This window comes from Paroedura picta, chromosome 4 (assembly GCF_049243985.1).
Source record: "Paroedura picta isolate Pp20150507F chromosome 4, Ppicta_v3.0, whole genome shotgun sequence".
NCBI classification, from domain to species: Eukaryota; Metazoa; Chordata; class Lepidosauria; order Squamata; family Gekkonidae; genus Paroedura; species Paroedura picta.
The window spans coordinates 5,201,027-5,225,765 of record NC_135372.1 but is presented as its reverse complement, the minus strand read 5'-3'; the positions used below and the strand labels follow the sequence as shown (position 1 = coordinate 5,225,765).

General features: G+C 49.4%; 1 protein-coding gene and 1 long non-coding RNA gene across 2 annotated transcripts in view; both read left to right on the top strand.

The window, feature by feature from the left end:
* The first annotated feature begins 8,581 nt into the window (after positions 1-8,581).
* Positions 8,582-10,803, top strand: LOC143836705 (uncharacterized). The gene is made up of 4 exons (XR_013230670.1): positions 8,582-8,632; positions 9,923-10,006; positions 10,187-10,264; positions 10,466-10,803. It is a non-coding gene; the product is annotated as an uncharacterized LOC143836705 (long non-coding RNA).
* Positions 10,804-19,853: 9,050 nt separating this feature from the next.
* Positions 19,854-24,739, top strand: part of COMP (cartilage oligomeric matrix protein) — a 90,777-nt gene continuing 85,891 nt past the window's right edge. The window contains exon 1 of the mRNA XM_077331601.1: positions 19,854-19,988. Coding sequence (XP_077187716.1) covers positions 19,913-19,988 — 76 coding nt within the window. The 5' untranslated portion in view covers positions 19,854-19,912. The remainder of the gene's footprint in view (positions 19,989-24,739) is intronic.

Below are 24,739 nucleotides of genomic sequence, written 5' to 3'. Positions count from 1 at the left end.
AGGAAACCTGGAGGCTTAGAGCTTTCATAGTGCTCAAACATTTGACAAAATAAATTCAAAGAAAGAAGGAGGGGGACTCCAAGATTGGCAGCTTGTATTTCTTGTTGATGGGGAGTGGCTAGAGCAGAAGCTCCAAGAGAAAAAAAAAAACGCAAGGAGAGTTAAAAAGAAAGTTATACTTACTTTGATCTGGTTTCCATGCATTCTAGTGATAAAACAAAACAATTGACTTGTGAAGGAGTGGGGGCTAGCTGATATAAATTAGGCTGAGATGCCTGAATCAAAAAACAAAATTTGTCAATTCACCTTTAAACAGACAAACCAAAGAAAACTGACAAAAAGAAAATATTCTATCTGCTAATTACACGTAAAAAAGGCTGATAATATAACAGAAAAAAAAAACTGTGGACACATTTCCCAAAGAGGATCTATGCCTTGTGTTTTAGAGTTTGTCTTAAAACAACACAAACATAAAAGAAAATTTTTTACTACCAAAACAAATAGACATATCTCTCCAGCCAGGCATTTTCCCAACCTACAAATATTACACAGCTAGACAACTCTAACTGATAAAGCTTTATTAAGGCATAGCAGTTTTTCAGTGAGCTCACTTCCAAGCTGCCAACCAAAAAGTTTTAAAACAAAATCTCCCCCCTCTCCTCCTTGAGGTGGGGGTTAGGAAACAAACAAAAAAAACTATTCCTGGGCCTGAAACAAAAGATCATTCCTGTGCTGTGGAAATCCTTTTAATTATATAGATTAACGGGTGATAGGTCAGAAAACAAAACATAACTCACCAGGCTGTTTAGATTTCTGAGTTCCTAGCATAGGAGCTAAAAAGAGAAAGTCTGATTCCAAATTGTTAAACAACACTCCTGCTGCTGCAGCTGGAAGCTCCATCAATTGCAGCCAAATTAAAAAATTAAAATACAAAAATAGATGTACTTATAATGGAGAGTCACTTAAAAAATTCACGTGCAAAATAAAATGGATTGCTTTCATCCAAATGGAAGTCTGCTAAGACTTTGCTGACATTCCGTGTTAGCATTCTCAAAGCCCAATTTTAACAACAGTTCTGCCTGCGCTTCTGGATTGTCCAATTGCTTATAGATTGCACCTTTTAAACAATCTATAAATTCAGTGTAAGATTCAGGGCCATTCCGCACCAGGATCCATGTAGCAAATTGTTTGCTGAACAAAAAATCGCCATTTTAAATAGTGGAATTCGTCGTTATGCATACCTGCCTTTGTAGTGGAATCCAGTTGCATTTCTATCGTTTCCCACAGGGTTCCGGTCTCGGCAAAAATCGCTAGAAAGGAAGCGCTATTGCTGAGCTGTGTCCTGCCCCTGGCCGTCAAGCAGTCAATGGGCGGCCGTTATCATGCTCCCAAACAGCCCCTTTCCCTTTAAGGAAGGTTTGTTAAAAAAAACACACACACACACGTTGCAACGAATATGCGTTGATACGGAGAGACCCATCCAGCTAGCAGGTGATGTTTGAGCTGCCGTTTCATCGTTGCCACGCTCCCCCCGAGTGAAACCCCCCCCCTCACGGGCACAATTTTCGGCCGAAAACAGTGTGAAAATAAAGTGAAAATAAAGTGAAAATAAACCAGCAAACGGGCTTGTGCTTGGTGACTTTAAACAGAGGGACTGCAGCCAGGGAAGCCTCACTGGGTAAACAAAGGCTTGCCGGTGCGTTGATCTCCGCTCGCCGGAAGATCAGAGGAGAGAGCCAGGGGGAGGGACTTTGCAGAAACCGCAACAATGGTAACGCACAGAACTTTCCCGCTAGTGTTGCAGATTGGTTGCAGGAGTGTAGCGCTTTCCGGAGGGTGAATCCACTTTTTTGGATTTCCCTGAAAGCGCTACAACGAAGCGTTTTTTGCGGATCGGTTTCAAGAGTATTGCAGATTGTCAACGACGTTGTGCATAACGGCAAAACTGTAGTGATTTCAATTAGTAACCATTGTGCTATTTTGGACGAATGCGGAAAGCCCCTCAGAGTTTCCCTGTTTCATAACAACAAAAGATTTTAATGGCGTGCCTATTCCTGGCACTCTTTTTAAAGCCCTTTTTATACAAAGAGCCACTGCTGCTAAATGCTCATCAAGAAGTTGTGCTTGATTCTCAAGGGTGTTAAAATCTCCAAAACCATAAATCTGATCTGCTGTGATATTAGCTGTTGTCCCCAAAAGAGCTGCTGACTTATATTCATTGTCCCAAATAACAAATTGTGCTGGACTTAATATCATTCTCATCATATCTTTCCAATCTCTAGGTAACATACTGTAGCCATTGGCTATTCCCTCTATCATTCCTTGAAAATATGTAGATTGCAGCCTGTTCTCTTTAGTTGCCTTATTCGGTTCCTTTAGCACTGAGTACGGCAGTGGAGCCCGCTGTATAGGAACGTTTCCATCTGCCTGCGATCTGCCCCTGTCCCTTAAGGGGCGCGGAGCATGGGGAGCGGCCGAAACTGTGACCACTGGGAGGATGGCTGGATAGGGTGGGGGTGCTTCTTTCAACAATAAGTTATCACGGCCCCCATCCATGATACTAAGAGCCCTGTTAACTTTCTGCCACGTTAACAAGATTGACATTGGAGCTCGAGGTTCAGCTCTGAGCTCTTTCCCTATTTTTCCCCAATCCTCTAACTTAATGGTTCCCTGTATGGGATACCACGGACACTGACAATCAATCTCCTTCAATAATTCATTGAGGTCTTTCACGGAGACTACCTCCCTTGCACATTGCTCTACCGCCTGTTGTAATTTATAAGCATGCTTTATTTGTTCGCTCGACAGTGAATCTTCCATACTTACCTACTAGGGAGCCTTGGCTGAATGTGCACTATGATCTTTTTTCCTCTGGTCGTAGTAAGCAATGGGTCAACGAATCATGTCGATGAGGGTCACCACTTCTCGGGAGGCGGTATGATGAACGACACAAGGCGGGAGTGAAAGAAGCCTGAAGATCAGAAGGCACTTCTTTATTTTATATCTCCTCGTTAGCCAGTACAGTGAGGTGATTGGAAGAAGTTTGGTGCACAGGTGTAGTCTAGGGAGGGCTAGAGGCAAAGGCAGATCATGGGGGTGTGGTTTGCCAACACCTACGTAGCGTGGTTTGCTAACCCGCCACGAGCCGCAAGGGAGTGGCAGGATATAAATCTAATAATAATAATAATAATAATAATAACAATAACACTTACGTAACCCAATCTCTACAACTTCAGGCTTCAGCGATCACCAAGGCAGAAGAACCAAGCCAAAGCGCACAACCCTAGCTCCAGTGTGCTGCCTATGGGCGCCATGGTGCCATTCAACAACTTTCCTGTCACTCGCCAAGTGATTTTAGAAAACACATGGGACCAGGCGGGATTTTTGCCCAGCAAGACTTCTGATTGGCCACTTGAGATCTGATTGGCTGTACAAATTAAAATCAAAACATTGTTTCGACAGTAGCCAGGGCCGGTGCATGTGCTACAGACCTTGTGCTTCCAGGGGCCCCTGATCCCATGGATCTAGACTGTAGCCTCTCTCCTCCTCTCTTTTTGCTCTTTAGGGACACTCAGACTGATACCCCTTACCACAATGAGGGGTCCACTATTCCCATCGCAATTGTACTCTGCTAAGGCCTCACAAATTCTTAAGCCACTCCTGGCAGCAGCTGCCAGCATAGTGCAGCATAGTGCAGCCATTTTGTGGCCTGCATTACCTCCAGTGGCAGCCATTTTGTGTCCTGCTCCACCTCCTGTGATCATCATTTTGTGATCTGCTCTACCTCCTGCGGTGGCCATTTTGTGGTCTGCTCCACCTCCTGTGGCTGTCATTTTGTGGCCTGCTCAACTTCCTGCAGCAGCCATTTTGTCGCTGCACCCAGCGTGCTGTGTCAAAATTCCAGAGGTTCCCACAGGCTCAAAAAGGTCAGTGACCCTAGTCTACAATACACATAGGGATCATCATTATTGAATGCTGTAACCTGTTTTACAGCTTTCCATGCCATGTATTCTGAGTGAATAATGGAAATAATCCCATGGAGATCTACTCAGAAGTCCCATTTTATTTAATGGGGCTCACTCCCAGGAGTGCTGTCCGAAAACCTTGCCTGAAAGAAGTATTTCACTGATCCCAAAAAGAGGGGAAATATTTCACAGGAATTTTTCAGAATTCTCCAAATCTAATTTGTTGGAGAAGTCAAGGTTCTTTTCCTCCAGAATTTCTGTTTCTTTCCTGGGTCTTCACAAGTCTGGTAATATCAGAGCTATTCTGTTGACAGAAGCAGCCAACAACTGTACATCCAAGTATCCTTACTCTTTCATAGGAATTTTGTTTTACAACATCTGAAAGTAGGTTACAGTAGATGAGAGAAATGGTTATGAGTGTCTTGCATAGTGCAGGGGGTTGGACTAGATGACCCATGAGGTCCCTTCCAACTCTATGATTCTATGATTCTAGGTTGTGCTGAAAATCTGGCGTTCCCTTCCAAACTCTTGTCCCTCTCCCATCTATTGCTCCTGGAATCTAAAATTTAGATTTTCTTTGGAGCAGAAATGTGGGAGATTGTATAAATCTGACTCATGCAAAGTTTGATGAAAATCAGCAGTCATTAAAAAAAACCATTGCTGCCATTTTTCCTGTGGCTGCCATTTTCTGCAATAGCAGATCTTTAATGACATTTTTGTGGAATGCTCATTTTGGTGTCAAACCATGAGGTAGGTAGGGCTGAGAAAGTTCTGACAGAACTACTCAGCAAGAACAGCTCTAACTATTATTGTTGTTGATTACAATGATAATAATAATAATAGTAATAGTAATAGTAATAGGATTTGTTTCTCACCACTCCCAGGCTGCCTGGCTTGTGGTGGGTTATAGGATAAAACCTCAAAATAAAACCCTAGTTAAAAATCCACCCTTACAATCCCCCCAGTAGCAAAAATAACTAAAATTTTCAGCCTCTTTCCCTTCGCATCATCTTGCTGAGATTCCCGAGTTGTGCCTAGGGGAAAATGTTAATAAAGGATTAGTGTAGTGGACTGGCTATGCCAAGGAGGGGGCCACGGCTCTTTTCAACTCTGGCCTGGAAGACCTCTGTCTCGCATCTCCAAGCTCCAACAGGGCCCTCAACTCTTTCAGGAGTTTATTCCACCAGGTTGCGGCCAGGACCAAAAAGGCCCTGGCCCTGGTCAAGGCCAGCTGCACTTCTCGTGGGCCAGGGATCCCCACAGATTTGCACCTATAGAGTGAAGAGCCCTGTGGGGGGCACAAATGTTCTGAAATGTTTTCTGTAAACTGCCCAGAGCCGTAGGGAAGGGCAGGATAAAAATCTAAACAAACAAACAATAAGGCAATAGGCCACATGCCTCAGATATATGGGGCCCAGACTGCGGATGACCTTGAAGGTCAATATGAGAACCTTGAACTTTATCTGGTACACCATGGCAGCCTCCGAACTGACTGAATATGAGCCCTCAAAGATGTTCCTGTGAGGACACTAGCAGTTGTGTTCTGAACCAGCTGTAATTTCCGGGTCAAGTACAAAGGAAGGCTGAAGAAGAAGAAGAAGAAGAAGAAGAAGAAGAAGAAGAAGAAGAAGAAGAAGAAGAAGAAGAAGATTTGGTTTTTATATGCCGCTTTTCTCTACCCAAAGAAATCTCAGAACAGCTTACAATCGCCTTCCCTTTCCTCTCCTCACCACAGACACCCTGTGAGGTGGGTGAGACTGAGAGACCCCTGATATCACTGCTCGGTCAGAACAGTTTTATCACTGCCATGGCGAGCCCAAGGTCACCCAGCCGGCTGCATGTGGGGGAGCACAGAATCGAACCCGGCTCGCCAGATTAGAAGTCCACACTCCTAACCACTACACCAAACTTGAGACGGAAGCGTCAGAGGTCACCCCCAGATTCCTGGCCACAGGCGAGATCTTAAGTTTCACACTGTCCAGGCTGGCACCCTGGTCAAGCTGGGGAGATGTGCTTCTGCCCCCTTCCTCCTAGATCATGCTTCTTCCTAGCATGTGGAGGAGAAGCGGGGAATCAAACTTGGCTTGCCAGATCAGAGATTGCAGCTCTTAACCGCTACACTAAGCTGGCTCTCTGCTTACTCCTTCTGTTTCTGTCCGTCTCAGGCTCTGCCTTACAGCTGTGGCTTAGGAGAAGATTTCAAGATCCCTGACCCAGCCAAAGAACACTGCAGGTTCCTTTTCCAAGGAAAATACAAGGAAGCGAGTGATCTCACCCTGTTGGGACGCTGTGTGCTCCCAAAAAATGATCCACAAGGGCCATCTGTTGGCTGCTGAGTCCAGCCTCCTGCTGATGCTCCTTCCGCAGGCAGGAGGAAAATAACTTCCAGATTCTCCTCAGAGGATGGAGAAGTTGCCTCCTCTTACCAAAAACCTTTCTGCAGAACTTCACCTCACGTTCCCTGTCCTGCTTTTTTCCTTCAGAGCTTGATCTGAAGTTGAGAAGCTTCCTCCTTTTCTCCTTTTTTGAGGTGCAATTTCAGAACTCTTCAGCTATTTTCACCAGAATGAGCAGAAAAGAAGCATTTCTGGGTGGATTCTTACTTCACAGATCAGGTCCCTCTTTGCTTGGCTTCCCAGTCCGAGACATGAGACAACAGAAAGGGAGTTAGAAAGGGGACAATTAATTTAAAAAGTAGATTGGCCATGAAGTTTAAAACAACATAATAGAATCCCAGAGTGGGAAGGGGCCATCCAGGCCATCTAGTCCAACCTCCTGCTCGATGCAGGATCAGCCTCAAGCATCTAGGAAAAATATCTGTCCAGCTGCTGCTTGAAGACTCCCAGTGAGGAGGAGCTCCCAACCTCCTTGGGCAGCCCATTCCACTGCTGAACTAAGTGTAAACTGCACGGAGCTTTTATTCCAACCCCAGATCGATTCATTCCCTCCCGTCTACACAGAATGCGATTTCCGTTTGGATTTGGGGCGATTTAAATTTTCTTTCTGCAGCAAGAAGGATTGATCCGGAGTGACCCTACCTTTATTTTGCGATATCTTAGAGTGCTTTTAAAGAGCCTCTTGTGGCGCAGAGTGGTAAGGCAGCCGTCTGAAAGCTTTGCCCATGAGGCTGGGAGTTCGATCCCAGCAGCCGGCTCAAGGTTGACTCAGCCTTCCATCCTTCCGAGGTGGGTAAAATGAGGACCCAGCTTGCTGGGGGGTAAGCGGTAATGACTGGGGAAGGCACTGGCAAACCACCCCGTATTGAGTCTGCCAAGAAAACGCTAGAGGGCGTCACCCCAAGGGTCAGACATGACTCGGTGCTTGCACAGGGGATACCTTTATCTTTACCTTTAGAGTGCTTTTAATCCTCAATATCCAGATTGGGAAAGAAAGCTCCGTGGTAGAGAACCTCTGGTCATGTGACACGCTTGCCTTAAAGGAGAAGCCCCTAATTTCTCTCAACTTCTGTCGGTCCTGGATTTTTCCTCCCTCCTCTGCCTTTTTCGATCCTCTCCCCCACTCCTCCAAGAAAAGAAAGAGGCTCCCTGCCTGGCTCCTCTCCCCCCCCCTTCAAGAAAAGAAAGAAAGAGGCTTGGCTTCCCCCCACCTTCTGAATTACCCTAACCACGTGCAGAACATTATCCTGTTTCAATGGGGAGGGGGGGAAGAGGAAGATCCGAGTTCAAAGGGATCTGAATTCAACAGGATTGACAATGGAATAAACATTGTCTATGACTGTGATCCCCCCCTCCCGGTACCTAGCCGATATCATTCTACTCTGAGTTTAAATCCATTATTGTGGGTCCTCTCCTCTGCTGCCAACAGGAACCTTTCCCTGCCCTCCTCCAAAGGACAATGTTTCAAAGGTTTACAGACAATCCTGTCCCCTCTCAGGCTCCTCTTCTCCAGGCCGAACATTCCTGAGTCCCTCAGCCTTTCCCCATAGGGCTTGGTCATCAGGCCCTGGATCATCCTCCTCACTCTCCTCTGATCCCTCTCCATTTTGTTCATGTCCTTTTTGAAGTGAGGCCTCCAGAACTACACATAGTACTTCAGGTCTGACCAATGTGGAATGCAGTTAGAATCATAGAATCTGTAACCACAGAGTATTAATAAAAGGCTAAGGGCAAGGGGGTGGGCAGAGTCCAGGATGGGGAACAGAGCCCATTGGCACTTGGCCCCGGACTGAGCCCCTCCAATTGTCAGTCCAGGACCAAGGAGCCAATCGTACACCTCCCAACCCACCCACACCCTGCTGGACGCATGGGTAAGCCTGGCGAATGGCGGGGAAAGCCTGCGGAGGCTTTCCGGAGCGGGGGACTGAGCTGCAGGGGGGGAGAGCCAGCCATTCCCGGGGGCCTGGCAAATGCAGACACTGCCTCGAAAAGCCAGCATCAATGCTTGCCAGCCTCCCAGGAACAGCTCCAGCTGTGGGGGGGGGTCAGGGGGGGACTTGCAAAGCCCATTTATTATAAACGGGCTTTAACCCTAGTCATAGAATAATAGAGTTGGAAGGGAACTCATGGGTCATCTAGTCCAACCCCCTGCACTATGCAGACACTCACATCCCAATTGCTCATCTGCTATAACCTGCCACCCTTTTGCCTTCACAGAATCAGCCTCTCTGTCTGAAAATTTCCAGAGATGGAGAACCCACCACCTCCCAAGTAAGCCTGTTCCACTGAGACCCGCTCTAACTGTCAGGAACTTCTTCCGGATGTTTAGATGGAATTTCTTTTGAATTAATTTCTTCCCATTTGTTCTGGTCTGTTCCTCTGGGGCAAGAGAGAACAATTCAGCTCCATCCTCCATACGGCACCCTTTTAAATACTTGAAGATGGTTATCAGATCCCCTCTCAGTCATCTCCTCTCCAGGCTAAACAGACCAAGCTCCCCCAACCTTTCTTCATACGTCTTGGTGTCCAGACCCCTCACCATCTTTGGACACGTTCCAGTTTGTCAACATCACTCTTCAACTGGGGTGACCAAAACTGAACACAGTACTCCAAGTGAGGCCGAACCAGAGCAGAGTAAAACGGTACCATCACCTCCCGTGATCTGGACACGATACTCGGTTTGATACAGCCCAAAATCTCATTTGCCTTTTAAGCCACCAAGTCACACTCATGTTTAATGTATGGTCTACTAAGACTCCTAGGTCCTTTTCGCACATGCTACTGCCAAGACAAGTCTCCCCCATCCTATCTTGGTGTATTTGGTTTTTCCTCCCTAAATGCAGAACTTTCCATTTGTCCCTATTGAACTTCATTTTATTCAGTTTAGCCCACTTCTCGAGCCTATCAAGATCACCTCATCTACCAGTTCTTCCCTACTGATGAGAATCAAGTCTAAAATAGCAGAGCCCCTGGCTCCCCTCTCTACTTTCTGGGAAATTAAGCTGTCGGCGAGACAAATTAAGAATTTAATGGAGTTTGTTTTTTTAGCAGACTTGGTCTTCCAACAGATATTGGGTCCATTCTGCACAAGTTTAATGTAGCAGAAGGGTTGCAAATTGTAATCGCTACTAATATGCAGTTATGCACGACGTCATACACAATCTGCCACACTCCTGAAACAGTCCCGCTAAAAGTGATTTGTTGAAGCGCTTCTAGGGAAATCCCAAAAAGTGGATTCAGCCTCCGAAAAGGGCGCGGCCCTGATTCCCTCTCCTCCCCTCCCGCAGTAAGAAGCTTCCCGGGCCGCAAGCTTGCGGCCTGGGAAGCTTTTTACTGCGGGGGGGGCTGGGAGAGGGAGCCACGGCCCGGCACTGGGCTGCGGCCCGGCACTGGGCAGCGGCCCGCGGGTTGGGGACCACTGGTGTAAATAACCCGGAAGATGTATAGCATGCCTCACCTATAGGCCTGCGGTACTTCTTCTGGGTACTACTTTGATAGCATGCTGTCTGGTGTGGGTTGTGTGCTTGCTCCTTTTTCACTATTGTCTGCTGTTGTCCACAGAAACTCAGCTTCCAGCCACAGAGCCCTGAGAATCCACAGCTATTGGTGACCTCGATAGCAATTCGGGAGCATCCACTAACCTTGGTTAGTATTTCTGAGAACAATGGGGGGGGTCTGTGTAAACTGCTTTCTGCTTTGCTGTTTGTGCAGGAGGCTGTTTCTCTGTGAGGAAAAAGAAGGTACCTCTATGTTGCTGGTGGTGAGTGTGGAAGCTAACTGTACTACCCTTTGTTTCTAAAACCATTTCTCTTTTTGTTTTTACAGATTTCATACCAGGCACACAGAAAGAGCGTAGGGTGCATGGACCTCCTGCCCATCGCAGGCTCCAAGAGATTCAAGAGGGTGAGCATGCATGACTGAGAACTGTTCTTGTCTAGCCTTAACAGCAGGACAATGATACAAACCTGTAACCATGTGCTCACTAGGCCTTTTTGGGAGTATTGTTGTAACTAATAGGAAAAAACCACTAACCATGTGTTCACTAGGACTTTTGGGGAGTATTATTATTGACACTAATGGTTCAAATTCTGTTTTTCCCCAAAGAGGTTCTTTCAGAGGAGGAGGAAGCCCCCCTGGCTCCTGCCAGTCCCCCCCCCCCGGATGTCCCTAGAGGGGCACTGCCAGTGGAGGAGAGGCTGCAGAGGGAGCGCACGAGGCAGAGGTGTGTCCCCCATCTGAAGAATGTTGGCCAGCGCCTACTGGAGCAGTGCGAGCAGGACATGCACCGTTCTGCCACTTTCGAGCAATCCATGATGGATCTCGAGCTCCATGAGGGAAGGCGCATGAGGGAAGTCTTCCGCAAGACAAACAAAACCCTCCGTGAAGGCATGCAGGAAATGCGCCTCATCAGGCAACTAGTAGAGAGGGCGGTTGTGGTCATGGAGGCAAGAGAGGACCGGGAGAGCGCAAACCCTCCACAAATCAACGTCACCATGACCTCCCCCCCCCACCTACTCCACCAACCCCCTCTCAGGACGCTGGTACCCAGACGCGTAGGAGGACAATTCTGGGGAAGAGGAAAGTTCGCCCAGTGGACAAGTACTCTCCCTCTTAGCTTAAATAAATTCCGTTTTTGAATGTGTTATCTGTTGGGTTTTGTTTAACAAATAAAGTTTATATTTTTGCTTATGTCTCAGTGTACCTTACTGTAGAATTAGGCAGGCCAAAAGTGGCCTTTTTGGTGAATGTGTTTAAACTGTTGTGTTGTGTGGGTGTGGGGTGAAAGGGGTGTGAGTTTAAGGAGTCACACCGGAGCCTTTTTTAAAACAGTATAACAAACTCTTTATTTTTATATAATAGAAGACAAACAGTGGAACACAGGGAATTTAACTTGGAGCCCCCCCACCCCCTCCCCAACAAAAACCATAACTCTGCCACTAGTCCCCTCTCCAGCACCACCTTCTTTGTTTTGGGTACCCATCCCCGTTTCCCCTTACATTTTTTGCCCTCATTTTTCCTGGCTTTGACTCTGAGGGACTTTTTTCTCCCCCCTCCTTGATCTCCCTCAGCTGGCGGCCAAGCTGGGACATTGTCCCCCGAGCCCTCTTCTTCCACTTCTCCTCTTCCTGTCTCTCCTCTTCCTTCTTTTTCACTGTGGGGGGAGGAAAAACAAAGAAACATTAATGCCACAGACAGTTTTTAGACTTTAGGATCATTTGTAGGGAACTTAGCCACAGTGTGCAGTGTGGCGGGGGGGGGGTAGTGGGTGTGCTGAACCTACTTGTATCCTCCTCCTTGTGGTGACGTTCAGCAATGAGTTCCCCTCTGAGGTATGCCACCACTGCCTGCCCAGCAAATGGATGCAAAACACATCATAAGCCATATACCTGCATTAGGAACACATATTAGCATCACAATCAAAACCGTCTCCTATTTCTGTAAAGGTAACTGGCTATAGCGTCCCGAACCTTGCACCCCTCCGCATAGATCCTTTTTTTCCTGGCTTGAGGGATGGCTGCTGCATCCTCAAGGACTACAGGGTCTGGTTCAGCCTCGGAGAAGGGGATGTGATGTCCCTTGTCCTCGCAGATGTTGTGCAAGATGACACATGCGATGATCAATGGTGTCACATTGTCTATATGCACATGCATTCTGGACATCAAGCAACAGAACCGAGCCTTCAAACGGCCAAAGGCACGCTCCACAACATTCCTTGCCCAGGAGTGCCTGAGGTTGTAGTAGCTCTGCACATTTGTCCTTGGCCGCTTATAGGGAGTCATGAGCCAGTGATGTATGGGGTAGGCTCCATCTCCGAGCACCAAGCCGGAACACTCTATGGTGGCGGTGGGGTTGCCAGGGACAAAGACCCCTTCATCCATGGTTGCCCTGAGATTTAATTCACGGAACACAAGGGCATCATGCCTCCTCCCACTCCACCCCACCTCAAAATCTATAAACCGTCCGGAGAAGTCCATGGTTCTTGAAGGAGAACAGGACAAAAGTCCTTCCTGTTCCTATACTCCTTTATGCTTCCCTCAGGTGCTCGGATCAGGATGTGGGTACCATCGACCACGGTGAAACAATGTGGGAACCCCAGCCGGGCGAATCCGTCCATACTCTAAGGAAAGAAAAAGAAAAGAATAGGGATCAAAGTTAACGTGGGGCGCATCGAGTATTCGTTGCTCACCTGTCAAAAGTAAAAAAAAAATTAAAGGGCAAAGGGGATATAAGGACACCCACCGCTCCAAGCCGGTCTCCGAGGCACACCACTTTGCTGTACAATTCTGCCTCCATGGCGAAGCAGAACTCCAGCAGGATCTCGCTGACCGTGGAGACTCCTAATCCGAATTGCTGGGCAACTGTCCGGAAGTACTGTGGGGTGGACAAGTACCACAAGGCGGCTGCCACCCTTTTCCCCACCGGAATAGGGCACCGCATGCCAGTTACTTGCCTCTCCATGCGGCCATGGAGAGCTTCCACAATTTCAACAAACGTTCCCCTTGACATTCTGAAGTTTGCAATCCTGTGGTCATCATCCCAGACGGCCACGGGGAGCCAGAAGCACTAACCTGTCTCTGTGCCTTTCAAATCCAGGTGGTTGTTCCAGGTAGACTTCTTCCTTCATTCCTCCATGAGGAAATGCTGTCTTTCCATCCAGAGGCTCCACGTGCATCTTTCTTGCTGCTGCTATGCCCAAGAGCAGAGGGAGTCAAACTGTGGCCCTCCAGATGTCCATGAACTACAATTCCCATGAGCCCCTGCCAGCATTCAATCCAGTGGTCATCATCCCAGCGAGACATCACAAAATCTTCCCACCAGTCAGTGAATCTTTCGTCCACCCAGAACTGTCTGGGGAACCAGACCTCTGATAGAGCTTGCCAGCGTTTCCCAGCCACCACGCGTGCCCTAAGAAATTTGCTTCTAGTGATGGCCCTCCTTTTGTCTACACGTAGTCTGGAATCCCAAAAAGTAGACCTCATCCGTGACACGGCGGCACGGACACGCTGGGCTATTGCTAGCATCTGAGCCAGCAACACAAGAATAATCCTCTCCATTGCTACGTTTAGTTGTGCGGTGGCCACAAGGCTAGGAGAACAAAGAGTGAGGCCGACCACGTGTTTGCCTAGGTACTCATAGGCAGGTAATCTGTGGGCATGTACTGTGAGCGTGTACTATGAAACATTTTTTCATAGGAAACATTGTAAACCCTGTCCAATGCACCAATGATGGTGGTTCGTTGCTACATGTTTTCCGGGTTTTTTTTTTTAAAGGGAACCCTCCCCCCCCCGATTGCGGCTTGTGGGTGGAGGTCAAAGGTGTCCCGGCTGTTTGATTGACGGCCACGGGAAGCCAGAAGTGCTAAAAAGGGACCTCCTTCGTGGCGAGAAGACCGAGACCGGAAACCTGTGGGTTACGAAAATACCGCAAAGTGAAAGTGACAAATTCCGCAAAAACTGCAGCTGTGCGTAACTTACCATTTTTGCTACTTTAAGTAGTGATTTCAGAAACGGCAACCAAGTAGCCACTTTTAAGTTTGTGCGGAATGGGCCTTGAAGTCAACCATCACCACTGTTTCCCCCCTCTTTGAAAATTTGGTCTAGCAGTATCTCATTCAAGTCCTCTGACTGGCAGACCCCCACAATAATACCACTCTCATTTCCTTTTATATTTACCCAAATCCACTCAACTGAACTTTCATGCTCGGGTACCTGTATTTCTTCACAAGTATAAAGATTCCTAACATATATCATAGAATCATAGAATCATAGAATCAAAGAGTTGGAAGGGGCCATACAGGCCATCTAGTCCAACCCCCTGCTCAATGCAGGATTAGCCCTAAGCATCCTAAAGCATCCAAGAAAAGTGTGTATCCAACCTTTGCTTGAAGACTTCCAGTGCGGGGGAGCTCACCACCTCCTTAGGCAGCCTATTCCACTGCTGAACTACTCTGACTGTGAAAAACTTTTTCTTGATATCTAGCCTATATCGTTGTACTTGAAGTTTAAACCCATTACTGTGTGTCCTCTCCTCTGCAGCCAGCAGAAACAGCATCCTGCCCTCCTCCAAGTGACAACCTTTCAAATACTTAAAGAGGGCTATCATGTCCCCTCTCAACCTCCTTTTCTCCAGGCTGAACATTCCCAAGTCCCTCAACCTATCTTCATAGGGCTTGGTCCCTTGGCCCCAGATCATCTTCGTCGCTCTCCTCTGTACCCTTTCAATTTTATCTACGTCCTTCTTGAAGTGAGGCTCCAGAACTGCACACAGTACTCCAGGTGTGGTCTGACTAGTGCCGTATACAATGGGACTATGACATCTTGTGATTTTGATGTGATGCCCCTGTTGATACAGCCCAAAATGGCATTCGCCTTTTTTACCGCTGCATCACACTGCCTGCTCATGTTTAGTTTACAATCCACAAGTACCCCAAGGTCTCGTTCACATACAGTGTTACCTAGAAGCGTATCCCCCATCCAGTAGGCATGTTTTTCATTTTTCTGACCCAGATGCAGAACTTTACACTTATCTTTATTAAATTGCATCTTGTTCTCATTTGCCCATTTTTCCATTGTGTTCAGATCTCGTTGAACTCTGTCTCTATCTTCCGGAGTATTTGCCAGTCCTCCCAATTTGGTGTCAGCTGCAAACTTGATGAGTAGTCCCTCCACCCCCTCATCTAGATCATTAATAAATATGTTAAAAAGTACCGGGCCGAGCACCGAGCCCTGAGGTACCCCGCTACTCACCTCTCTCCAGTCTGATGAAACACCATTGACAACAACCCTTTGAGTGCGGTTCCCTAACCAATTCCCTATCCACCTAACTATCTGAAAATCCAGATTGCAGTCCTTCAACTTATCCATCAGAACATCATGGGGAACCTTGTCAAAAGCTTTACTAAAATCCAAGTAAAATATTGCTACACCTCCCCCCTTCTTTTCTTGTCTTTCCCTTTTGAATAGATTATACCCCTCGATTTTAGTATTCCAATTGTGAGTATTATCCCACCAAGTTTCTGTGATTCCTATTAGGTCATAGCCCCCTTCCTCTATTACGACTACTAGTTCCTCCTGCTTGTTTCCCATACTCTGTGCATTGGTGTAGAGACATCGTAATCCATTCCTTGTGTGCCCCATGGTATTGGTTTTTGAACTTCCTTGTAATCTAGTAGTTCCCTGCTTTTGTAACATTCCCTGTAGATTTGCAGTCTTCTCATCTTGAGTTCTTGCCATCACCAAGTTCTGAATTTATGTCCCCCTTTGTGTCTAGTTTAAAGCCCTCTTCACCAGGTTTGCAAGGGTTCTCCCCAAAATACTTTTTCCGTCCCTTGTGAGGTGCCCCCCATCTCCTGTTAGTAGCCCCTCATAGTGACATCTTAGACCATGATCCAGAAATCCAAACCTTTCTCGAGGACACCATTGATGTAGCTAGCCAGCTCTCTTTCTAAGCCACGGCCTCTTACAGGAAGGACTGATGAAAACACAACCTGTGCTCCCAGGTCCTTTACCTTTCCCCCCAGATCCACAGAGTCTTTCTTAATATGTTCCATGCTCTGCTGGGCAGTATTCTTTGTTCCTGCATGGATGAGTAGGAAGGGGTAATGATCCGTGGGCTTGATGAGCCTGGCCAGCCATTCTGTCACATCCTTCATGCGTTTCATTTCATTCATGATTGTTAATCTAAGTTATCCGTATTATTTCTGTTCTGTTTTATGTGAACCACCCTGAGCCTTCAGGGAGGGCGGTATACAAATATAATTAATTAATTAATCATGTTTCTGTAGGGTTGTGGTTTTATTTTAAAAAATAGCAGATGAATAACCACCCCTTTGAGTGCCTGAGGGCAATGACCTGAGCTAGAGATGGACAACAAGGGCTAATTAATGTTGTCTCATAATTTTAGTAGCCAAGATGGAAAGGATCCAGGGCACAATTGGGGACTTCAACTGGTCCAGGGTCCTGTCAACACCCAGCATGGAAAATGTCAAAATGGTCCATAAATAGACCAGTCGATGTATTAGATGCTTCTTCAACCGTGAAAGGGGGCAATCTGACATCAATAACTTGTGGAACTCCCCCCCCCCCTGTTGTTTGGGAGGCCAAGTAGAACAAGAGGTAGAGTGAGAGGTCTGTCATGGAAGCAAGCCAAGCATTATGTTTTTGGAGAGGTACAAAAATATAGCTGCCCAGTTTCTTACAGGAACCAGGTGGAGAGTGCATATTCAACCCGTGCTGTCCCAGCTGCACTGGCTCCAGATTGAAAACTGAATCAGATTCAAGGTTCTAGTGCTTAACTTTAAGGCCCTAAAATGGTCAGGGACCTTCGTAGCTGGAGGATGACCTTCTCTAATAAGTTTACAAGCAAGCAGACAAAATCTGATCAAGATCCCTGGCCTCAGAAAAATCAAATTGACCTCAACCAGGACCAGGCCTTCTTCAGTCCTGGCGGAATGCCCTGTGGGACTTAAGACAGATCTCTCCCCCTCCCCAAATGGACAAGGAATACCTTGCTTGGATGGAGAGAGAGAGAGAGAGAGAGAGAGAGAGAGAGAAACATGCTTTCCATTCCACTGTGGTTTAATTGGATTTGGGATGGACATTTGTTGGATTTGGGATGGACAAATGAGATATCATTTCTTTTTTCTCCAGTTAAGATTGGGCTTTTGGTTTATCCAATACATCCTGCTGCAGGCTCTGTCTTCCAAAGGACCAGGCTGGGCTCGTAATGTGAATTCATGTTGGGATGATCCAACAAGAGAGCTTTCTGTGTTCTTGTGCCTTCATTCCAGGGTTATTACTCGTTGCCTCTTGTGGAACCCCCACTCTCTGCCAGCCTCAAAACAAACAGCTTTAAGGATAAAAGAAGGTTTCTTTTGAAGCGATGCCTCTTTCAGGAGAACCTAGCCCAGCGGGAATTTGTTCCACAGTGTCGTTTGAATCGACAAAGACAGTACTATGATTTGGGCAGAATAGAAAAGCTCAGTTTGGCACTCTCAGAAGGATCCTGGGGGAATCCTCCAGAATCCATGCTCCCTTCTCCTTTGTGCATGACATGATTAACCTGTGGAACTCCTTGCCATTGGAAACAGTGAAGGCCACTCACACAGCAGGGCCAACCTAAGTCAAGTTCCACCCTTTGACTATGGTAGCTGGCCAGAGGGAGGAGATGAATTCCTGAAGGTTAGGTCCATCAACAGCTGATGATCAAAATGGCTAAATTGAGCCTCCATATTCAGAGGCAGTCAGCTTTGAGTTCCAATTGCAGGTGAGGAAACATTATGAAAAGAGCTTTGACTTTGGTGGGCTTCCCAGAGCATCTGGTTGACTACAGAGGGACTCAGAATGTTGGGCTAGAGAGACTCGCCCCTGCCTTCTAATGAGTTGTTTCGGCTTCCATTCCAAACCCTTCCATTCCAAACTACACCAGTTTGGTGTAGTGGCTAGGAGTGCGGACTTCTAATCTGGCATGCCAGGTTCGATTCTGCACTCCCCCACATGCAGCCAGCTGGGTGACCTTGGGCTAGTCACAGCACTGATAAAACTGTTCTGACAGAGCAGTGATATCAGGGCTCTCTCAGCCTCACCCACCCCACAGGGTGTCTGTTGTGGGGAGAGGAAAGGGAAGGCAACTGTAAGCCGCTTTGAGCAGGTAGGGAAAAGTGGCATATAAAAACCAACTCTTCGGGGCTTTCCGCACTCCTTCAAAATCGCACAATGGTTGCCAATTGAAAACGCTACAGTTTTGCCATTATGCACAACGTTGTTGACAATCTGCCACACACCTGAAACCGATCCGCAAAAAGCGCTTCCTTGTAGCGCTTTCAGGGAAATCCCCAAAAGTGGATTCACCCTCCGGAAAGCGCTACACTCCTGCAACCAATCTGCAACACTAGCGGGAAAGTTCTGTGCGTTACCATTGTTGTGGTTTCTACAAAGTCCCTCCCCCTAGCTCTCTCCTCTGATCTTCCGGCGAAACGATCGCCATTTTTTTTCTCCGAGCGAGCAGAGATCAACGCACCGGCGAGCCTCCGTTTAGAGGCTTCCCCGGCTTCAGTCCCTCCCCAGAGCTGTTTAGTCACTAAGCACAAACAACAGAGAAGCCCGTTTGCTGATGTATTTTCCCTTTATTTTTCACACTGTTTTCGGCCGAAAATCGCGCCCGTGAGGGGGGGGGATTTTTTTTTTCACTCAGGGGGAGCGTGGCAACGATGAAACGGCAGCTCAAACACACCTGCCAGCTGGATGGGTCTCTCCGTTGCAACGAATCAACGCATATTCGTTGCAACGTGTGTGTGTGTGTGTTTTTTTTAAACTTTTTTAAAGGGAAAGGGGCTGTTTGGGAGCATGCTAACGGCTGCCCATTGGCTGCTTGACGGCCAGGGGCGGGACGAGCTCAGCAATAGCGCTTCCTTTCTAGCGATTTTTGCTGAGACCGGAAGCTTGTGGGAAACGATGGAAACGCAACTGGATTCCACTACAAAGGCAGGTATGCATAACGACGAATTCCACTATTTTAAATGGCGATTTTTCATTCAGCAAACAATTTGCTACAAGGATCCCGGTGCGGAAAGCCCCTTCTTCTTCTTCTTGTTAGCTGTTAACATCCACACTGGGTTATTGTTTGTGGTTACTGCTGCACACTGATAACTCTCCTTTTTAGAACATCAAAAGAGCCCTGCTGGATCAGACCAAGGGTCCCTCTAGTTCAGCATCTTGCCTCACACAGTGGCCTCTGGAGGGCCAACAACAGGGCAGAGAGGCCAAAGCCTTTCCCAGCTAAGAACATCAGAAGAGCCCTGCTGGATCACACCAGGCCTGTGGTTCCTCTTGTCCAGCATCCTGTCTCTAACATGGGCCAACCCGTTCTTCTGGACAGCCAGCAACAGGGCATAGAGGCAGAGGGCTTCTCTGATAAGAGTGTCAGAAGAGCCCTGCTGGATCAGAGCAGGTCAGTAGTCCATCTAGACCAGCATCTTGTCTCACACAGCAGCCAGTCGGTTCCCCTGGAGAGTAAACAGCAAGGCACAGGGGCCAAATCCTTCTCCTGATATTACCTCTTGGCTCTGTGCTTCAGAAGCTGCCTCTGAATGTGGCGGTTCCACTGACAGACTTCCCCTTCATGATCTCTCTTCCCCTTTACAAGCTGTTTATTCCTGTGGCCATCCCACCATCTGCCGGCTGCCAGTCTCACCTTTCAGTCTTTCTCCGTGATAAGCAATATGAGCAGGGGTGTGACCAAGGGTGCTGGGGAAAGCATCGTAGCAAAATGTAGCAGCTTTTAAAAGGAGCATTTGGAAAGGATGCTCATTCTGGCATTTCTTGGTAAGCCATAAAACGAGCCCCTGCCCTATCGTCAGCATCTCCTTATGGCTTTCTCATACAGTTTATTTTTGTAACTTAATTCCCACCTCCCCGCACTGAGAGCCAACAATGACGTGCTGCATCCGAGGGAATAAGATCTTCAGAGGAAGGAATGCAGGCTCACAAGCAGCCTTGAGCAGAGGCAGGCGGACCTCGCAGGTGAGAAGAGACTCTGGCAAGGAGTCCGACCATGAGCGCCCTCCCAGGCTGCATCCTCCTCTTGAGCGTGTGTTGCTTCGCAGCAAGCCAGATGCCAGGGGGAAGAGGTAGGTAGATCTTGTGCATGTGTGTCTGTGTGTGTGTGTTGCTTCCTATTGATAACTGTGCCTTTCCGAGTTTCGTTTTCTTCTCCTGGACAGTAGCATCAAGTCTCAGCCAAATAATAGCAACCCTATAGAGCAGCGGTGGCCAAACTGGTTCGCCAGATGTCCATGGACTACAATTCCCATGAGTCCCTGCCATTTGGAGAGCTACAGTCTGGCCACTCCCGCCCTATAGGGGTTTCAAGGCAGTGGGTGGCCAGAGGTCTGCCTTCCAAATACTAACCAGAACCAAACCTGGTTAGCTCCTGAGATGCAGGGACATGCCATCCTAATCTTGCAGCTTGCAAAGAGCCAAACGGGAAGGGGAGAAATGCTCAAAGGTTGGTAATATTGATATATCTTTAAACGTCCTGCGGCACGGGGCACCGCGGACTAAATAAAACAGTAAGGGCTGGTGGGCAGGCTCTGTCCAGGATAAAAACTCCTCCGAGTGGCACCCAAGTGTCGCGCGCCTCCCTGTTGGACACTTGACCTGTCTCCTGAACGCCGCGTCTCCAACTCTCCACTCCTCCCGAGCCGCCATCCTCGCCGGATGGCCGCCAGGGAGGAGGCTCGCCCCACGCTGCTGGAGCTGGGGGAAACTGCTTCCCCGCCACCCAGCGACCGCCCTTTCACAACAACAACACTCCTACCTATGAGGCCTCCCCGGACGCACCCATCCCCAAGCTTCCCACCCCCACCCCAAATGTCCGTCTCCGCCCGGAGCCGCCTGCGACCTTCCCCCCCCCACTTGACACTTGCCGCTTCGCCGCCTCTCCATGGAGTTTGCCGTTGCCGCCGCGCCAACACCCCGAGCTCCTGGGGCCGCCTCCCTGCTTCGAAGCCGTGCCACGATTATTGCTGCTGCCGCTGCCGCCAAGCTCCAGGATGCCGCCGAGCACTGGCAGGCCGCCGCCCACCCGCTCCGCCGCCAACACCCCATGGATGCCTCACCGCGCGGCCCCAAGATGGCCACCGACACAACGACCCCACCACCGATGCGCGCAGACGCCCGCAGAAACTCCTCACCTCGCTGCTGGCACCCCCGAGCCCCAACTTGCCTTCTTGCCGCCGCCATTGCCCTGCCGCCATTTATCCCACAGCGGAATTACTTTCTAGTAAATATATAAATTGGGGATTATATTATTGTATTGAATTTTGTATGTAACCCGCCACAACCCAGTGTGTCCAAGAGTGGTGGCTAAAAATCAAACAACAACAACAATAATATAATAATAATATTAATGACATGAGAGAATAAAGAGGGACTTCTCTTGTGATACCTGGATTAGATGGGAGGCATGAACTTCTTCAAGTTGGTTTTTAATTCTCCGCTTTTCACTACTTGAAGGCGTCTCAAAGTGGCTGGCAATCGTCTTCCTCTTCCTCTCCCCACTATCCGGTGAGGTAGGTGGGGCTGAGAGAGCTCTGACAGAACTGGTCTATGAGAACAACTCTAACAGGGCTGTGACTGGCTCAAGGTCACCCAGCTGGCTGCAAGTGGAGGAGAAGTGGGAGCCATATCCAATTCTCCAAGTTAGAAACCACCACAGTTAACTCCTACACCAAGCTGGCTCATTTGTTTAAAACAAAGTGATTGGTAGCAAGGAAGCTCCCAGCTCCCCCACCCAGACCCAGACCTATTGTCGGGGACCCGCTTGCTAACTGAAAAAACAGGGTGCCCCTTTTGAAGAAAACGTCACGCCAGGCCTGGTGAACGATACAACAGGAACAAGCTTTATTTCAGCAACGTGGAGTCCGCTGGTATGGAGTAAGAGCTTCCACCGAACTCCAGGTGGAAGCTCCCTTTTATACAAAACCCACCTCCTTAGGCTGTATTGCCCCACCCAGTACTTGCGGAGGGAACATGCTGATACAATCATGACTCATGCACATATGCGAGGTTTTCCGGGGTTCCTGATGGCCCATTTTCCTGGAACAAAGGGCCATCTCCGGGCCCTTGTCAAAAGGTGGAGGGGGACATTGAGGTTCTTTAGCGGCCATTGCCACCTCAACGATCGGGTGGGGCGCCCAGCTGCCGGCTTGCCTATGATCACCATGCCCTACCTCCGTGATCGCGGGCGCCTCTGATGGCGGGGTTCGGTCCGGTTCCCAAGCCACCAAGGACCGAACCACGACATTCTGCCCCCCCAAAGGTCCATTCTCCAACCCCCCGGGACGGCCAGGATACCGCTTGTGGAAACGTTCAGTGAGTCGGGGCGCAAGGACGTCCGCTGCCCAGACCCATTCCCGGTCCCCCAAAGCGAAGTCCTTCCATTCCACGAGGTACTGCAACTTCCCCCTGTGGAGTCTAGAGTCCAGGATATCCGCCACCTCGTGGTGCTCCCCCCCCGGCAGGACCTCGGGCGCTGGCGGGGAAAACACGGGGTGCCAAACGTCACCGTCCGGAGTTTTTTTTAGAAGGCTCACGTGAAAGACGGGATGGATGTGCCGGAGGTTCTTGGGGAGCTTGAGCTTGACCGAAACTTCGTTGATCGGGGCCAAGACCTCGAAAGGCCCCAAAAACCGAGGGCCTAGCTTCTTGCTGGGCAAATTCAACCGTAGGTTCCGGGTGGAAAGGTAAACTCGATCCCCCGGTCGGATCTCCTCAGCTGGTCGTCTCTTCCGGTCGGCGTCCTCTTTCTGCGCTGCCTTGACTTTGTGGAGCTGCTCCTGCAGCGACTTCCAGCAGCTCCCGGCACGCTTCCCCCACTCGCGAAGGTCGGCCGATTCCCGGGCGGGGACCTCTCCAAGCTCCGGGAAGTGTCTCAGGTCTGTCCCGTAGACGACGGCAAAAGGCGACATCTCCGTGCTGCTGTGGTCTGCGTTGTTGTACGCGAACTCGGCCAGGGGGAGCAGGGGCACCCAGGTGTCTTGATGATAGGAACCGAAACACCGCAAGTACTGCTCCAGTACTTGATTAACCCGCTCGGTCTGCCCGTCCGTCTGGGGGTGGTAAGCGGAGCTCAGCCCTTGCTCGATGTCTAACAGGCGCAGGAAAGCTTGCCAGAACCGGGACACGAATTGTGAGCCCCGATCGGAAATCACCTTGTCCGGCAGCCCGTGCAGTCGGAACACGTGATCCAGGAACATCCGAGCCAACTGTGAAGCACTGGGGACACTGGCGCAAGGAATGAAATGGGCCTGTTTGGAAAATAGATCTACCACCACCCAGATCACCGTTTTCCCCTTGCTGGGAGGCAAGTCTGTTATAAAGTCCATGGAGATCACTGACCACGGCCGGGTCGGGACCTCGAGCGGGTGCAGCAGACCTTTCGGTTTGCCAACCCCCGGCTTGCAGGTCAGGCAGACAGGACAACCACTGACGTAAGCTTTTGTGTCCCGCCGCAGACTGGGCCACCAAAACCGCCGCCGGGCCAACTTCCAGGATTTTACGAAACCGAAGTGCCCGGCGGTCTTAGCATCGTGGCAGAGGCTGAGGGCTTCCCGTCGTAGCCCTTCCGGGACGTAGACAGCCTCCCCCCTCCGCCAGAGACCGGAGTCCAAAATCAAAGAGTCCCGGAGCTCAGCCAGCTCCTCGTCTGTCCCGTAGGCTGCCACTAGGCGGTCTCGGAGCGGGGCGGTCGCCGGGTCGGGCTCCCATTCCTCCCTGGCCCGACGCCTAGTGACGACCCCCCGTCCCAGCTGCTCCTCACCAAACACGGACCTGGTGCAGGGAGCGTACCCCTCCCCATAATGCGGCAGACGGGAGAGGGCGTCCGCGAGGAAATTCTCTTTGCCGGGGATGTGACCAAGCTTGAAATTGTACCGCGAAAAGAACTCCGCCCACCTCATCTGCTTGGCGTTCAGGGATCGCGGTTGCCGGAGCGCCTCCAGATTCTTGTGATCTGTCCAGACCTCGAACGGCTCCTCTGTTTCCTCCAGCCAATGCCGCCATTCGATGAGGGCGAACTTAATCGCAAACGCCTCCTTCTCCCAGGTAGACCAGTTCCGCTCCGTTTCGGCGAATTTTCGTGAGAGGTAGGCCGCCGGCCTCAGCTGTCCCGCCTTGTCTCGCTGCAGGAGAACCGCCCCGGCTGCTGCGTCGCTGGCGTCGACTTGTACCACCATCGGCTGGGTTGGGTCGACGTGCAGTAGCGTGGGCTCAGACGCGAAAGCTTGCTTGAGGGCCAGGAACGCTGCCTCCGATTTCTCATTCCAGCCGAGCGCTGCGCTGGGCCGCGTGGCGCGAGGACCTCTCCCCTTGGTACCTAGCAAGTCCGTGAGGGGAGCCACTACGGAGGAGTATCTGGGGATGAAGCCTCTAAAAAAGTTAGCAAACCCCAGGAAGCTTTGTAGCTGTTTCCGGGTGCGGGGCCTTTCCCAGGCCAGCACCGCCTGCACCTTCTCGGGGTCCATAGCTATGCCCTGGGCTGAGATGCGGTAGCCCAAATAGTCCAGGGAGGGACGGTGGAATTCGCACTTAGCCAGCTTCACGTATAGGTGGTTTGCCAGCAGGCGCTTTAACACCTCCCTCACCAGGGTCACGTGCTCTTGGGGATCTTGGCTGTAGATCAGGACGTCATCCAAATAAACAACCACCCCCTGAAACAGAAGGTCCTGCAACACCTCATTAATTAGACTCATGAAAACCCCAGGTGCCCCGCTTAAACCGAACGGCATCACTTTAAATTCGAATTGTCCCAATTGACAGTTAAACGCTGTTTTCCACTCATCCCCCTCCCGGATGCGTACCCGGTAGTACGCCTCCCTTA